General features: G+C 41.6%; 1 protein-coding gene across 1 annotated transcript in view; it reads right to left on the minus strand.

Moving 5' to 3' along the window:
- Positions 1-17,721, minus strand: part of bcr (BCR activator of RhoGEF and GTPase) — a 95,275-nt gene that overhangs the window by 35,823 nt on the left and 41,731 nt on the right. The window contains exons 2-4 of the mRNA XM_061799794.1: positions 8,243-8,427; positions 1,252-1,356; positions 227-412 (exon numbers count right to left, since the gene is read on the minus strand). Coding sequence (XP_061655778.1) covers positions 227-412; positions 1,252-1,356; positions 8,243-8,427 — 476 coding nt within the window. The remainder of the gene's footprint in view (positions 1-226; positions 413-1,251; positions 1,357-8,242; positions 8,428-17,721) is intronic.

The following is a 17,721-nucleotide window of genomic DNA, read 5'->3' on the forward strand; positions in this document are numbered from 1 at the left end:
GTTTAAAGTGTTCCGTGATGCTGTGAAAGTCCTGTTCCAATAGAATCAAATTTGGCTATGAACAGCTGCAGTGTTTTCATTTCGGTCTACAGTGTTCACAGATCGGGAAAAGTAGCTGTGACCTGCTCAGTGTCTGATCCCCCTCGTCACTTTGATTAGCAGCTGCGGCAGGCAGTTCCAAAAACACACACAACAGAATCTTCAGTCACTCTTTCGTTCTGCTCACCAATTTTTGGAAGAGATCCCCAACTCTCTGGTGGTGGCTCCATTGCTGGACACGGGGCAGGAGTCCATCGTAAAACTCCTTGTGGATCTCGTAGAGCTCAGGCACTTTGAAGAAGATGGTTTCGATCTGGGACACGGAGAGCACAGGCTGCGACGTGGTGGCCGCCGCTTTCAAAGGCTTCATGGGCTGACAGGGAGGGAAGGTGCAGGAAAGAGGTGTGAACATGCTTCAGGTTTATGCTCCACTAAATATGATATCTGTTAGCAAACAAACAAACAAAAACTACTCTACATGAGCTATGAAAACCTAGTGACCTATTTGTTCTTAAACCGGGTCATCTGTAACTCGAGGTTCCACTGTATTTGTCTCTCAAAGGTTTTGAGGTAATGTCCCATGTTGTTCTATGGTATGGGTGTGACGTTTGACCAGTTCTCGTCAACCCGTCCCTCTTTCACTTGCCTCCAACCATTTAGGGCCCTACCTGCCCTTGGGACTTGCCCCTGTTTTAAACAGTTTGATGATTGGTTTGTATCAAGAGCATTACAGTAGAGCATTTGGTCAGCTTGTCTGTCTCACAGTTCTCAAGTTCTGGGTTTGAATCTCAGATCTGGCCTTCCTGTGTGGCGTTTGCATGTTCTCCCTGTCCTTGTGTGGACTTCCTCCCAAATTCCCCAAAAAACATGCACGTCAGATTCATTGAGGACTAAACTATGTGTGAATATGAATGGTTGTTTGTTTATACGGTACTCTTGCCTTATGTCAGCCAATTTGGGATAAGAAACTACGAGACTACTGTCATCGTCTTTGCTATGCTGCTGTCTTGTTTCCTTACCGGCATTGGGATTTCAGCCAAAGGTATCTTTCACAAGGTTTTCATGCACAACAACTTTTATTAACATGGCTCAGAAGAGTTTTAAAATAACTCTAGACTACAGCAGACTAGATGAGTAACTGATCTCCCAGAGATTGCTAAATGGAGGAAATTAGTATTGTGTGTGTGTGTGTGTGTGCGCGCACACTCTCACCAGTAGCAGTGCCTCCAGGTGACTGAGGTATGTTTCTTCGCTGGCCAAAATCCCAGACAGGACCCACTTCCTCATTTCCAAACCTTTTTCCAGGTCACATTCCGTCTGCAATAAACAAAGCGCATTAAAATGAATGCCTTAGTTTTTGTTGTTGTTGACAAAACATGTGGGATTAACATTGTTCAATAACAACTAGACATAATCAGAAGGTCTACACTTCTTTGAGAAATTGTTCATCCTCACTCCCCCGCCGTAGGGCTGGTCGAAGCTCGCCGAGGAAAACGAGCATGAAAGAAAACAGACAGACGGATAGAGAGATTCCTCGGGCTGCCATTGTGAACTTTGAAATAACTCAAAGAGGCAGGATGTCCCAGAGGAGGAGGAAGGTTGGTGTATTAATACCTGTGTGTAGCTGAATGAGAACGCGTATAGACACACACACACACACACCTCAGGTTGGAAGCATCCCGTCCTTTAGGCTACATGGAAGAGGAAAGAGGGAGGATGAAAGAGAATGAGATGGAGAGTGAGAGGGCACACACACACACAAAAGAAAGACATATACAGTACAAAAACCCGGCAGCATTTTGTTTCGTCAGTTGAGACTGAAAAGAGAGATGGTGCATAAGTTTAGAAAGAGGACTGACAACTGAATTTGTAAGTCCCCCACTGGGATTTACTGTTTGGAGTGTGAACAGAGTCCACAAGATTTACACCTCGAAAGTGTTTATCTCCAACTATCGGGTGTGCAAACATTCTGAAATACGCCAGAAGTTACACAGGGACATTGTTGATATCTGCTTACACATCCATCACATAAGGTATATGCATTTGGGGAGGAAAAAGAGTGCAGAGACGGAGTGGAATGGATGTCAACTACTGTGTTTTTCTTCTCAAAAAGTACAACGCATAGTAATACACAGTGGCAATCAGAAGAGTACTCGAACCCAGAAAAACAATTTTTTTTCCCCCCTCAGATTAACTTTTGGAATTCTTTCCTGCTTTAGCCAAGTTAGATTCCTCAATTTGTTTTATTGATATTAGTAAAATAGCAGAAAAAAAATACCTATTTTACATATTTCTAGATAACTTTCTTTAAAGGCAAAAGTTGACATATTTTTATGGACTTTTTAATTACCTCTACACACATAGTTGGGTCTCCATTGTGCCCGCCCACACATCAAGTATGAAATTAAACAACAACAAAATTAAATATTTTGTAATCTTCCTTTCTGAATTTCTGAAAATGTGTCTGAGCTGGCCATGGTGGCTTTGCGGATGTGCCGTTCAATTGTTGTCCGGGTGTGGAGGGGTGAACGCCTAGTGCGCTGGAGGGCATCTCCAGAAGTCTCCAATAACACCACAAAAAGTTGCTACATTTGTTGCTCATCACTTTTCAACAAAAATAATGACTGGAGGGGTCGGAAAAGTTAATATAGCAACAATGACTAGGAATGAAAGGCATGAATAAAACCTCTGTCTCATTCTTGATCAACAGTTAGGCCTACGACTAATGTTGGTCATTATGGTGGGACGTAGAGAGTTAAGCATTTTTTTGAGGTGGTATTTAGTGTATAAAGTTTAAGAAACACTGCTGTCGAGTATAATTTAAATAAAATAATGCACATTTTCCTCCCCTCTATCTCTGTTTACATTAGCTTTGATTGTTTATTCATGAAGTCATTCTTCTCACTCTCGCTGTTATTCTTTCCTAAGTGTAGGGTAAATGGTACTACACTGTATGCAACAATCCTTCAAGAAAAATCCGAATTGGGCATTATGTATAAACATTCTGAGATAAGTGAAATGGAAAGGATTTTGAAGGTGAATAAGTAATGTAAAAGTGATTTGTGGTGGCTTTTAAAAGTATTAAATCACATTCTAGAGAGCGGGGTTAAAAGGAACCGCCCAAAGCAGAATTGGGGACCCGATAACTCTTTGTGGCGGCACGGTGGCCGACTGGTTAGAGCGTCAGCCTCACAGTTCTGAGGACCCGGCTTCAATCCCCGGCCCCGCCTGTGTGGAGTTTGCATGTTCTCCCCGTGCCTGAGTGGGTTTTCTCCGGGTACTCCGGTTTCCTCCCACATCCCAAAAACATGCATGAATTGGAGACTCTAAATTGCCCGTAGGCATGACTGTGAGTGCAAATGGTTGTTTGTTCCTATGTGCCCTGCGATTGGCTGGCAACCAGTTCAGGGTGTACCCCGCCTCCTGCCCGATGACAGCTGGGATAGGCTCCAGCACGCCCGCGACCCTAGTGAGGAGAAGCGGCTCAGAAAATGGATGGATGGATAACTCTTTGTGAAAGAGTGAAAAATGAATGTAAACCCTGCTAAGCTAAATGAGTCAGCTGGAGCTAGATGCGAGATTACCTTGACAGAACAGTTGGAAAAAGAACACGGGAGTCCACTGGAAGCATTACGAAGATCCAAAGCAAAACACCAGGAGGGAATATCCAGACACAATAACAAAGGTGGCACCCATAAAGAGCCCAGACACAGACGAGGATATACCCACATCTCCAGACGTATCATCTTTTATTCATTGACCTCAACCTTAATGAGTATATCTCTAGCTTCACACTATGGTTTCTTCATCGTAAGGGTGTAATAAAACACCATATTGGGCTATATTGAGGTTTGTGTGTCAATGTTTTCACTTGTGAAGCCATTAGGGATGCAAAATATACGAGGTATATGCGGTAGATGGAATAAATTTGGCCTACGGTACAGATTTGGCCTCTTATCGACCAATGGCGATAATGCTTGTTGATGACGTCGTTGTATCTGCTTCAGTGTGAAAATGGCCTAAAGCACGTCTGACCATGGAGTTAGAGGAGCTGCCAGCCAAATCTGCATCTACATCAAAATAATACCGCAGCTAAACATTATGCTTTCTCGTCTAAGTTACTAATTGTCGCCTACATGGTGGCGAACGAGCTACACTTCAGAAAAGTATCGTTATCACTAAAGGAGGACGAAGAGTAGCTCGAACAGGAGAAGACGGAGAAGCCATGCTTAGAGCTAAGCTCAAGTGAATTGCTGAATAGCATAACACCAGAATAAGTGCTTGGGTGGTACAGTACGTTTTAAACAGATGTCTGGCTGAAACAGTGTTACACCGTAGAGTAATCAACTATGAATGGCAAATTGGCAGGTAAATTAAAAGGTGCCAAGAGAGAATATAATACGGCTGCCACACAGCAAGCACACACGGCGGGAAACTGGAAATAAATTTGTACATTACTGCATAAATCAGCCAGGAGAAACCAATAACGTCAAACGTATATTACTATAGAGTACATTAAATATTTAGAATATCAGCAATGTTGTTTCATGTAATTTTGAGTTTTGAGAGCTATACAATAAATGTTCTCAAAATTTAAATACAGTATATCTTAGATACTAGCTTAGCTAAGGGACCATTACTGTATTCAGAAATTCTTCCATTATAATATTTACACTTGTGTTTATATCTCGATATACACTGTTAGTGTGAAGGGAATCCATTTATACTGCAATATGAATTTTAGGCCATACCACCTAGCCCCAGATGGATGATTAAGTGAAAAAGAATACAATTTAGAGACATTCACAAGAATTAAAAGAACAGAACTTGTCTTCCATCCGATCACAAATAATATTTTTGGGGAAAAAAAGGTAACTTTCACTTTAGTCGATCAAGGAAATGTATTCAAATGCCCATCACACAGCATAGCAACTGCAGCTCAGAGGCACATTTGGAAAGTGACCAGCATCGATTGTAATAACATTATTGCCAACCTCTGCCTCCATTTCTCCGCAGACTGCAGGAGAGCGTCAGCTCCAATAAACACTCAAATTGCAATCCATGCGCAGTTATGCACTTTATTAACCGTTCAAAATTTCTATTTCTTGCAGTCTAAGCTGTTTAGCATCCCACTTCTGACAGCCCTTGCTCGGTGAAATCCCTAACGAGATTGCTTCCCATCTTTTGGCGTGTCTGCTCTGTAATGGAGCCGTCACAGAGACATCCCCAGCTGTAGGAGGAAAATAGTGTTGTTGTTGTTTTTTTTTCCTAAACGTGGCATTACTTCTGCTTATTTAATTTCATATGCACCACATATTTCACAGTGGATTTTGGAAAGGCTGTTCAGGAGCAGAAGTGTACAACGACGCATATGAGCAGGATGCTAACTGCAATAAAAATACAATAGGCAGTAGTGGTGGCACAGACGAGTTGTCTTTACTACTCCACAATGATGTTTATAGAGCGTGACGTGAACTATAGTTGCCAATCACGTGCTTTTGGCTTGAGGAGGCGGCAGTAACAATAGATGAGTGAACTGAAAAAAATAGTCTGTCACATTAATTGATTTAAATTGTCTTCTATTTAGGAAGAACCAGTAAAGGGGGGAAAAGCCAGGCTCAAGCAGGATTAAATGGCTTGCTCTCTTTGGCGATGCGATGTCAATGGATCGACAAACAGGCATTTTTTTTGGGGGGGGGGGGGGGTTCCTGAAAAGTGGTGGTTTTGGACAAGCAAGAATTCCGCCCGACGGCAACAATATCCTATACAGACTCATCCATCCATCCTTATCCTGTGCAGGGTGATATGGAGAACTGAGTCTATCCCAGCTGACTTTGACCACACATGGACAAAAAAACTTGTACTTTCTTAGATGGGGGTTAAAAAATAAAATAAAAAATGTCCACCAACAACTGGGTTTTATAAAAATCTCTGTCTCTACCATTTTGGCCAGTGAGAAGCCTAAAAAGCTGACTTGAATGCACATTCTGATGCCTCCATTCCTAGTACATTGTTTCAAATTGGCACTCGTCTCTGCGGAGCCCATCGATGAAAACACAAGCCAAATAGGTCAGTTTTCCTCATCAACACACAGATTCTCTTTTTTTAAGGACAAAGGTTTACTTGTGGACAAAAGCTCAAAAGACAGAAAATACGTGTTCATGTGGACGTAGCCGCCCGGTATGTGAACCACTACAGTACCAATGCCCTAGTAAAAATCAAAGTTCACAAGAGAAACGTCATGAAAGATGTCCATATTTTATTTAAACTGGGGGAAAATAAGCCACAGAGCCCACATCGATTATCTGACCATGGCCTTTCTCTCAGTTAGATTATGGCGAGAAGCCACAGTTAAAAATTACATGAGCACTATTTCAGTTGACGATGACTCACCACAGTGACGTCATAAAAGCCTCAGATCTACAATGAGCCAATCTCAGCTTGTATGAGCTCTGACTCAGTTGGAGAAGCAGACTGGTGGAGGGGTGGGAGGCCGTCTGTACAAGGGCAAATCAAGGTTGTGCTAACTCCATTCTCGTGACACTGACTGAAAGAGTGTCAGGCTACTGTGAAAGATTTCATCTAATGGATAATAGTTGAACTGTGTAGGCTAAATTCCCTTCAAAATATCTTCTCTACTCACTTACTGAATGTTTATACACACAACTTAATAAAAATGAGACCGGTCAAAGGTGGGCTGCAGTGAGACTCCTCATTTATTGGCAGGACCGAGACATCAATCAAGCTTGCCGACTCACAGCGAGCGGAGGCCGACGGGGGGGCGGCGTCACTGATATTGCTTCATGACCACTGATGCGATTACTTCCTCCAAGGGCACACAGAGGCGCTAGTAGCCTATTCCAATCCCCCATGACACCCCTCCATGCTAAAGGAAGCTAGTGCTCATTCTGGGTTGACTAAATCAAGCCCGATTAATGGTGCTGACCCTGCGTTCAGGTGTGTTTCCTTAGCAACCGTTTCATCACATGTCATAGATGGTTTCTCTCTTGGACATGAAACAGAGACAGCGGTAAATTTGCCTCTTGTCTTGAGAAGAGAGACAGCCCGCCTCTGAAAAGGAATGACTTCCATCTGCAGATGACAGCTCCTGAGGCTGCAAGTCAGACAGCAATCCTCCCAAATGGCAGATTCGATTCCTTGTCAATTTACAGCTTTTTGATGAGACTGGATTCCTCCTTTGACCTCAATATATCCAGGAAGTAGGCTAATCTTTTCTTACAGGTGTTGACAATTATTGTAATTTAAGAGCCAGCCAACTCACAACTCTACAGTTAAATAGCTGTAGGGTTTAGGCCTCAGAAATCTGGATATATATTTCATACCTATAGTTCTCTGGTCCATCAGTTGATAGGTTAATAAACTCGGTCTGTTTCCCCTTTGGTACGGTTACGATTTCATATTGTCAAAATAAAATAAAACCCATGTAAAATGGTCCCCTTCTATTTAGGGTCAGTGCCTGGCGTGGACCGCATTGATGCTAAAACAAGTGTAAATTGTTTGATTTACACAAGTTGGGAACGTTGAAGATCGGCACTTCAAACAATTATACGTACAGAATGGTACTTTTATTTATGACTGATTCATTCAATTACCAATTGGCTTGGATCAGGTTCTCATGACCACCAGTTGATTTGGTCTGCACATGAATTCCATTATTGTGTTCACTTCTGAGATCCTTTAAGCCCTGTGACTGAATGGCAATCGCCCCACGGTGTGACCCAACTCGCCCTAAATCAGATGGGTTAGGGTCTAATCCCACTGAGACCCTGAAAAGAATAAACTGTATACATGTTGGGTTTCATGACAACAAATTACAAATGATCTGATGAGATTTGACATAATCTGTACAACATTTTAAATGGGATTTTCATTGTTAAATTTATATTGTTGCCAAATGTCCAAACTAGATCAGAGATAGAACTTTGTTTAACACAACAGTTTCTGACCCTGCAAATCCAATCAGACCAGCTATTCTAAAAGTTGAATTATAAACATCTGGATCTACCTTTGGACCATCTTTGTAAGAATATCTAGTCCCTACGCATTATAAAAAAATCCAAGTTAATAAATCAAAAACTGTAACCAGAACGGGGCAGTTGCATACAAGCAAACTAATAAACTGATCCAGGTCCATGGCCATGCAGAGTTAATAAAATAGGGAAACACAAAGTGACACACTGACCGACTTGGAGGACTCCAGCGATCCCGAGGACAGGGTGTCCCGACTGCTTCGGCTCTTGGAGCTCAGGTGAGGTGAGGAAGAAGGTGAGTCGTCAATGTACGGCAGGATGTCGTGGTGCCTCCGCTGCTCTTCCGCACGGTCGGCGTCATAGCCATAAGACGGCGGAGTCCCGGTGTAATGGCCATCTGTCATTGGACACAACAAACCTTGGTTAGTGTGTAGAAGGCAAAAGCTGTTGCAACATCGTTAGTTAGCTACCACCCAGTCTGAAAACAAGAGTTAGGGTTTGTTGGTTAGTTAGTTTGTAGCATTACGCAAAAACTATTTAAAAAAATGAAAACTATACGAACCAATTTCCATGAAACACGGTGGACAAGTGTCACATAAACATAGACCACTTAGTCACGACAGAACGTTGCACTTGTACACGTTTCTGCCTTTCCTACAAACAGCACAGGTTTGACACCCAAGCCAGTGACCTAATACCCAGCCATGCGAGGGGGAGACCCCTGATACGAGTAATTGAAAGTCACAACAGTCACAATTTAAAGTTCCTCTGCCCCATAATCAAAACTGGTACAATGTCTTCACCCTTCGTGAACCACGAGAATGACCGGCAAACATACGGAAGGACAAACAAACTGAAACAGCTCAGCCTTGGTAGACATCTGAGACCAACTGATTCCAGTTGTTTCCATATGAAAACGTAAAGCCTTGTGAAGACTTTGAGAGCAGACACTTGCCAAGACCCACTCCAAGTACCAACGTGACAAGATTTTTCGAAAATAACAGTCTGTTTGGCGGAATGGCCACTTCAACATGAGTCCAACGCATTAAGAGTTTTGAAAATTGGATGAGGGGTTCCGGAGAAATTGAGGGGTTTTTTTGTGTTGAAAAAAATGGCCTTTTTTGTGTGATATCACCAATAGAAAATCTGGTCAAAAAACACCAAATTAGAGTAAAACAGTATAACAGTGTTTCTCAAGATATGTCCTCGATACTTTCATTTTGTCTGCTACTCAAGGAACCCCTTCTCCAATTGGCTGACAAGTATCAGTTAAAAATATCCACCAATCAGCTTGTATGGGCTGAAGGGGCTCAAGGGGTTCTCCAAGCTGATGCGTCAAAATTACATGACGTTTAAAACGGCGTCATTTGCCCTAAAATCTTGACTTAAATAGCACAAAAAATGTTTTTTCATGAATGTATTTAACATGGAGGATTTTAGAGGCATTTCAAGTGCTCGTTCCATGTTTATTTTAGAAAGTTCCACAAAGATGGCGGCGACTTGTCACACTGCTACTCCAAAGTGGGTCAAATAACCTCAATCCTGAATGAGCTCTGTTGCTTAAGTAAAAGATGCCTTTGCACTCTTTCGGCAGTGACTGCCATTGCTTTCTCTGCAGGAAAATAAGCGTTTGGCCAGTAGAAAGTGTCTTATCATTATGCATACCCTTCGCAAAGAGAAACGGGCAAGAAAAACAAAAGTCATTGAGGTGGTTGCAGAACAACTACAACCTCTACACGCTTTTGTGTGTCACAACCATCCTCGCTGGAGCCCAATGTTGTGGTTTGGTGTGCTTCCACACACACACATACAAAGGTTTTTGGTGTGTTAAAATAGTTCTGAACTCCAGGGGGTGAGAGTCAGCAGTTCTGGAAATGCGGTGTGTAACAGCTGAGGGGAAGACATCAAGTATTCTTGAGAGAGTCACCGAAGATATTTTGCTCACCGCCTCTCACTACTCTACTTTCAACAAAGCATCACTTCTCACAAAAGCTGGCCTGCCCCTCCCATGTGCTGACTAATTACAAACACTGTGCAGATAAGAGCAAGAACTATAGCGCAAAGTAGAGCACAGACCTTCAACAAGCTCAGGACCTCGTAAATTGGATATGGACTAAGTTGCACACCTTCAGATTTACTATTCACTGAGGAATCAAGGTAAACAGAAAATTCTCTTCTAATTTTAACACAGGTTTATCTGTACATACTGTAAGTCAGAATACACTATAGTCCATCACTAGCCTACGCTCACATAGTAGTAAACTCATACCGTACCACTCTAAATATTTTTATGAAAAACACTTCTAGGTCATAATAATCAAATGAAAAACTGTAAGTAAGTAAAGTGAAAACTGAGCTTGCCTTCTTGTCCTCTGTGACAGCATGCCACTGTGCTAACTAGTTAATTGCACGCCATTTGTAACCTTGAAGCTTCGAAGCTATGTCTGGACCCTGGTAAAACGAGGACGCCCTGTACAAGTGAAAATTGATCTACATTAAAATTTGATGATTCTCTTCTTTCCCCATCCCTCACACGTTCAAGTTACATGCATATGTTAAGTACTTTCTGCGTTAACAAACAAATAGCGATAAAAACCCATTGGTGATTGTAACAAATGTTGAGTACCTTTAAAGTGCCTGTTTCTCTTGAACGTTACAGTACGTTTATATGACAACAACCTGGCAAAAACAGACGGGTTTTTGCAAGTTTTACTTACATTTGTACGGTGGCCTGGAAGTGCAAAACAATCTAACAAATTGTGAAACACTTGAACATTTCAGAAAACACAAAAACAAAACACAAAACACTTTCACATTTCAGGAGACAACAAAAACAAAACACAAAACACTGACATTTCAGGAAACAAATTAACAAAAGACGAAACACTTTATCATTTCAAGAAACACAAAAACAAAAGTGCCAAAACAACACAGTTTTAGTCTGTTTTCAGTTCAAAACAGTCTTCAGTTGACGCCCCCTCAGGGTTTTATTCAAGGACACGGAGTCATAAGGATGCGAGGTTAGAGCCGCCAACACAGAGCGTGGCGGAAGACCAACTCCACCTCCTTAATGTCGGGTACCCAAAAGAGATGCAAAAACAATGTGCATGCGTGTGTGTGTCCAGGGTACGTGTGACCTTCAGCCCACCCACTGTTTGGTCCAAATACTCGGGACATGCTGTAGGCGGCGGCTGCCCACAAGGTCTGCCATGCAGGACCAATATAAAGGCTGCAGTTGTGTGTACGTATGTGCGCGTGTGTGTAGTCAGCCTCTATCCACAAAGCCAAACCTTGAACCAAACCAAAGCAGACCAGTACTACTTATTGTTCATTCCTTTTTGTCCTTGTTTTGCCGTTGTACTGTCATCTTACCATTATTTCTCACAAGTCAGTCAGAGAATAAGTTATTTAAATGCAATATTGCGGTTTTAGAATTGACTCGTGGAATTTATAAAACACGAATGCGGGTCTGGAAATATCTCCCCATTGCCGCTTCTCCAAAATAGCTGCACAACTTCATATTCCATCCACCTAGCTTTGGAAAAATGTTGTCACAGGGACACACTGAGGTTGTGTGTGTTTGTAAGTGGAATGCCTTTTAGTGCCTGCAGGCCGAAAACAGAGCATCTACACATTTTTTTTAAAGCCAGTGACCACCTCGTGCTTGGTTTTAAAACAGCACAGACTGAGAGCTCAAACCACAATTGTGAATAATAATGCTCAAGTGTCAAATAAATATGGAAAGAAAACGTGACAAATGAATCACGGCGGTGCTGACAAAATTACAGCACTTTTGAGGAGTGTCTCTCCAGGGCAACGGCTAAAAGCTTAAAACATTGGAGGTTTTGTCTTTACTAGTGACACAAAGCCACCCAGAAATTTGCCCCACCCCCCCTCCCAAAATTTTTTTATTTCGATGATAAGAATATAAGTTTTTTTGTTTCCTGAAAAGCAAAATCAATTAAAAAAAATTGATATAAGGTTTTAATTAGAAATGGATGATGCTGTATACATACAAGTGCTGCCAAAAACATGGACGGGGAAGTAAAACAAACAGAAAAACGTGATTTTTGTCGGAACTTGGCTAAAAAGAATAAAGAGTAGGAGAGAATGTAATTTTTTTTAATATTTATTTTTTTGCGTTTTTATGCTAAAGAAAATTATTAATTAAAAAAAATTGGGAAATATAATTCCATGCACAGGGCTGACACTGCACCCAGCCAAAAACCCGAATTATGGAGTAATCATATTAAGCAGTATTTATTTTTTTTTATTCAGAAAAAGTTTGGGTTTTTTTTTGTTTGTTTTTTGTTCGTGAGGAAAAAATGCAGAAAAAAATCAGTAGTGTTTTCTGAATAATAATTGAACAAAAATGCATTTTTTTCAGACACAAGATTTAAAAAAAAAAGAATGTTTGTTGTTTCTCAGATAAAAGTAGTAAAAAGTTGGAGAAACAAAATTCCTGAGACCTTGTACATGTATTTCCTTGAACACCAACAGTAACACAAAACTACTCCACAAAATATTTGTGTGTACAATGTGAATCCCTATATTTTTTTTTTCATTTTCATTTCAGTTGTTTGGCAGTTGTCAACGACTTTGTATTGCCACCTACAGGACTGTCAACAGAAAATTACATTTGTATTTTTCGATTTTAATATCACCATTATTGATTTTCACAACATTTGGCTATTTCTTGCTGTAGTACTAGCCGGTAATCCAAGAGCCAGTAATCTACTACCTTAATGTTCGGCCTTGCCAGATGACTTCGTTCTACTGAGTACCTCTGTTTGTTAGCTGCAATGTATTAATGAACATGTGCTGAAAATGTGAGAGCGTAAATTGGAATTTCCAGTGACGGAGTAACTGATCTTCTCCAGGCAAACATGATGCTACGGTCTGTCCACATTTGACCTCATTCTGCCTCTAACGCCGCCATGAGTCGACAATTCATCTCTCACACTGCATGTCTGCATGTTTAAGCATCCATGCATACATCTCACTGCCTCTTTTTTTTTTAATCCGATTTGCTGTTGTCGTTTTCCTCACTGAAAACTGATGTTGCGGCATATACAGCTGGCATTCTCATGCTCCTCACAGCACATTATCTTCCTTACGTTCCCCTCCTCCCACATCTTGTGTCTCCTGAACCACCCGTCCCCCCTCCACAGATGTAACAGAAAAGCCTTGAGTGCAAGGAAAACACACAAAGATTCCCAGCTGAGATTGCATGAAAGACCGCCAAGGCACTGATTTCTTCCTAGGAGGTACTAGGAAGTAAAAGCAGCGCAACGATGTCCATACACACCCACATTCCTGTACAATGTTTACATGGTAACAGCATTGGGGAGGGGGAACAGGTCTTTTTCCTGCTGCAGGTGGAACCAATAATCACACTAGGAATAGGTGGAGTATGACTGTCATGGCAATAAATGGTTCTTTTTCACAAAACAATCCAGCCTATGGTGTTGTCCCACTGATAGGATACTACGTCATCAAAATGAGATAAAAGAAAGCTTGATGATAGAAAAACAATGTCATTTAATGCAGGAAGTATTGCTGTTGTGTGAAATTTGCAAATGTTCTCAGTGATATCATTAATATCTGTTCATAATATACATAGGAGCCACAGCTAGTTGTTACTATTCTCAGGGCATTGAATCGATCACAACAGGAATGTTCTGCTTGTTTTAGAAAACATTTCGCCTCGCTAGGCTTCATCGGTTCATGCTAGTTAGAATAGCACTCGCCTAAATCTTTGGTGTGGTAACTCGGCTACTTATGCTCCAATTTGAGAAGCACGCCCCAAACCACGAATGGTATCATTCATTTGGAATGCTTAACAACTGTCCTTATGATGTCTTGCAGAGAGGCCATTATCAGTCAACAAGCATCACTGGGTGGAAACTCCCTCGTTAATATTCTGTTCAGTTGTCAAGGGTTGCGGAGCTGCATGCTCCTAGCGGCTACCAGCCGCGAGCGAGCGAGCAGACCGGCGGCGTAGCCGTCCAATTCGCCATCGCCTTGCTCCAATAACACATAACACAAGATGCATTCTTTTTTCAGGTTGTAGACATAGCTTGATGGATAATTGCAAATTGTACTATTAGAAATGGGCCAAGTTATTATTACCAAGTAATTCCCAATTGCGCTCATTAGCCACCGATGGAATGACGCCGCTCAGTACTTACTGGATATAATGCCAGAAAGCCCAAGTACTTATTTGGACTTTCTGGCAATCCAGACAACTGAAATTGTGGAAAAGAGTTTAACGTTATATCTCAACAATTTAGAACTAAATTGTTCTCAGTCTTTACTCAAGTTTTCGGCACTCATTTCAAACATATTTAATGCATTTAGAAATACATGACGGAAATCACTTGACAGGGTCCTTAACATCTGGACACAACTTTTAGAACTGGAGCCACAGCCAGTCCTAGCCAGCTAGATTTTATTATTGATCTGGTGCCAACAAAATGTAAATGTTTCATTCGCTTTGGCTCAATTTATCACCTGTTTATTGTTTCTTCATTAAGATACAGCTTGAATAAAATCACGCTTCATACTTTGGTTGCGCCACAATCTGTCCTATTTGGCTCTTGGCCATAATGGCTATGTACATACTCACAAAAGTGCATTAGCGTAAAGCGATAAATGCGATAAGCATCAATTAAAAGGCTTGTCTGAGTTCATCTTTGACCAAGAGAGCTGTGACCTTCGCACAAAGAAGAGAAGTGTTGCCTGGAGGGGGAAAAAAGAGAAGGTGGAAGTAAACAGAAAGATGGCAGAAGGAGACGACACAAGCCGCTGGTAATTCTCAAGTCTCATCAGTGAGGAAATGACTATTAACAAAGAGAAGATGGAGAAAATGAAGCTTGAGAGAAATTGAAAGCGGGGGGAGTCTCAAGGGGGTCCCTCCGTCACCCCCGCCCTCATGCACTCAACACGGCCGCCATAAATCTGCTCTAGGCGCCGTCGCTTTTATTGGATGCTGGGAGGAAACCTGTCATCCTAACTCCGCTAATATAGCACCACCCCTCACACACACATAAGCGCTCACATTAATGCACCAGCCAGCCTCATTTAGCCACATTTCCATCAAGAAATGGAGTTCAGATCAGCCTGCTACAGTACAGCTTGGAATGGTAATTTAACCCCAGGTCTAGCCTGTCTTTATGGTCAAAAATTGTGTTATATACAAACAGTACAATAGTCGACGCCATCAGAGCAATGTAATTATTGCAACAAAAAGGCAGACAACAATGGAGCATTTGCAATTGTTTCTTCAAGCTTTGTATGATGGAAAGTTGGGCCATAGCAATTCCAAGTTCACACAGAAGTTTGGTATGTCAACCAATCAACACTGTAAATTTTATAGCTCCACTCCTGAGGTCTTGTCTTGTACCATGACAAAAAAAAATAAAAAAATAAATAAAATAAATTTTGACTATGGAGGTTCTAGGATTGGGCAAAACAATTGATTGACTGGTCCTTAAGATCTCTTTTTTAGAAACTGACTGAGTCTTAAGGAAACTGACAATTTACTCAAGAGGAGACTAAGGGCAGCAAGAAAAGCAGCTAAGAAGAGACATGGAGTCTCCAGAGGCACTGTTGATTCAGTCTCAGCTAATTTGGCACCAGAAAAATAACAACAACATTACTTTAGCAACCTAAAGATCCCGACTATAGCAACTCTGGTTAGTATCGATCTGCTCAATACAACACTAGCATTTTAAGAGGAGTTAAATTCCCCATAGTCAAGAAATAGTCAAGAAATAGAAATGTAGTCAAATGAACACACCTGTACATGGGCCTATGCAACACTACAAGAATAATTACACAGTGAGTTGACAGAGACTGCCTCCCTCCTCCCTCGAAAGCTGATACATGCACAGTGTGTCAAAGGGGTTAAGCTTATTAAACAGATGAGACCTGCAACGTGGAGGTAAAAAAAAATGCAAATAATGATGGAACCCTGTTTTCATTGTACAGTACAATCCTGCAATTTACCAGACAAAACAAGGCAGTAATTTACATCCCTGCGCCTTCAAAATGACTTCATAAACAGTGCAGACACTGCGTATGAGCAAGGAGTAACAGTAGGTTCTTCTATCCCCCAAGTATCCAATTTAAAGACAATTTAGCACCAAGCAGTGGGGGATGGCAGGGAACGTGGAAAGCGGTCGCAATGAAAGCATTGGTTCAGATAAAGCGTGGCTGGGGGCGAGGGCGACACCCGTCAAGATATTAAATGGATTTGAGCACAGTGATTCTGGTGCAAACCCCCTCTTGTGCAGGCATTTGATGGGGGTTAATTTGATAAATGTATTTTTTTTTCCTCATAAGAGGCCACACAGAGTGAATACCTGAAATTAAGTGACAAAAAATTGATTTTGTCAGTTCCCGAACCAATCCAAGACCAATCCCGAAAATGCTTATTGGCAGTGTATCCCCACTTATTCAATACATGTTTCTGTTCGCTTCTTTATTTTTTTCCCCCAATGGAATTAGAATGGCCGTCAATTATCCATGGATTGTCACTATTCGCGGTACCAGAAATAGTACCTGATACAACCTGGTTTTGCCAAGTGTAAAAAGCCAGTAGAAAAGGACCAAACCAAATGGGTCCTAAGAGACTAGCACAGAACAAGATAAGAAGAAAAACAAACCCACATCAATGAAAACCTAACCTCATTAACAGAGGTAATGAACTCTGCAAGAGAAGACGGGCTAAAGTGTTTTTGATGAAAAGAAGGATAGCTTTAACTCTGGCACGCAGATTACACACTTAATTCGTCGTTGATTCACGTGACAATAATTACACAACCGATCATCATGACTGACGTACGGTTTGTGTATCCACCTACAAAAACAAACAACAGCGTCTAGAAGACCTGTCAGCTTCCCTCGACTGGGTTTTACATCCTCGTCGCATCGCTCCGTCGTATCCGCGCCTCTTCCCGCTGCGGCTTCTTTTGATCGCTTTCGAGGAGAACGCGCTCGCCTCAGTGGAAACACGCACACTCATGGACACACACTGCCAGACAAAGCTCTGATTCCATAAGCGTCTGTCGTGTCTTCACTGTCATCCACTAAAGTCGGTAGGAAAAAGACTCATTACGCAGGAGCCTGAGGCATTATTATGAGAGCGTTCAAATTGCTGCAGAGACTCTGATTAATAATACACCATGCTAAATTACCATCTCAACTATGGAACGTGCTCATTAGTCCACACTTCCTCCTGGAAAAGCTGCTGAAATATAGAAGATGCTTGGTTTCAGTCTGCAGAGGAGCTGATTGGCCTTAAATCATGTGTTCTAGTATTCATATTTGACAAAACCGATTACAAAAAAGGAAGACTGAAGACATCCGGCAAGGTCGAAGTGTTAACAAGAGAATTAAAAGAGCGCCTTGATTGTTTTTCCATCTCTTCCATAGTAAGCAGTTAACTTGTAGTCCTCGGAATCGATCTTGGTTTCGAGAAAAATCTCAAGACCACTTTTGGGAGGTGTTGGTCGAATTTCTGAATCAACTGTATATTAACGCCATCTTCTTACGGACTGAAAAAAGACCAAAACTTCAGGGACAGCTTTGCTTCCATCTATGCAATGTGATCAGCAAGATCAGCAAATACCAGGACTTTGATGCCTTCCGTGACTCAGAATCTTGCTCTCCACTTCTAAGATACTGT

Source organism: Phyllopteryx taeniolatus, chromosome 15 (genome assembly GCF_024500385.1).
Source record: "Phyllopteryx taeniolatus isolate TA_2022b chromosome 15, UOR_Ptae_1.2, whole genome shotgun sequence".
NCBI classification, from domain to species: domain Eukaryota; kingdom Metazoa; phylum Chordata; class Actinopteri; order Syngnathiformes; family Syngnathidae; genus Phyllopteryx; species Phyllopteryx taeniolatus.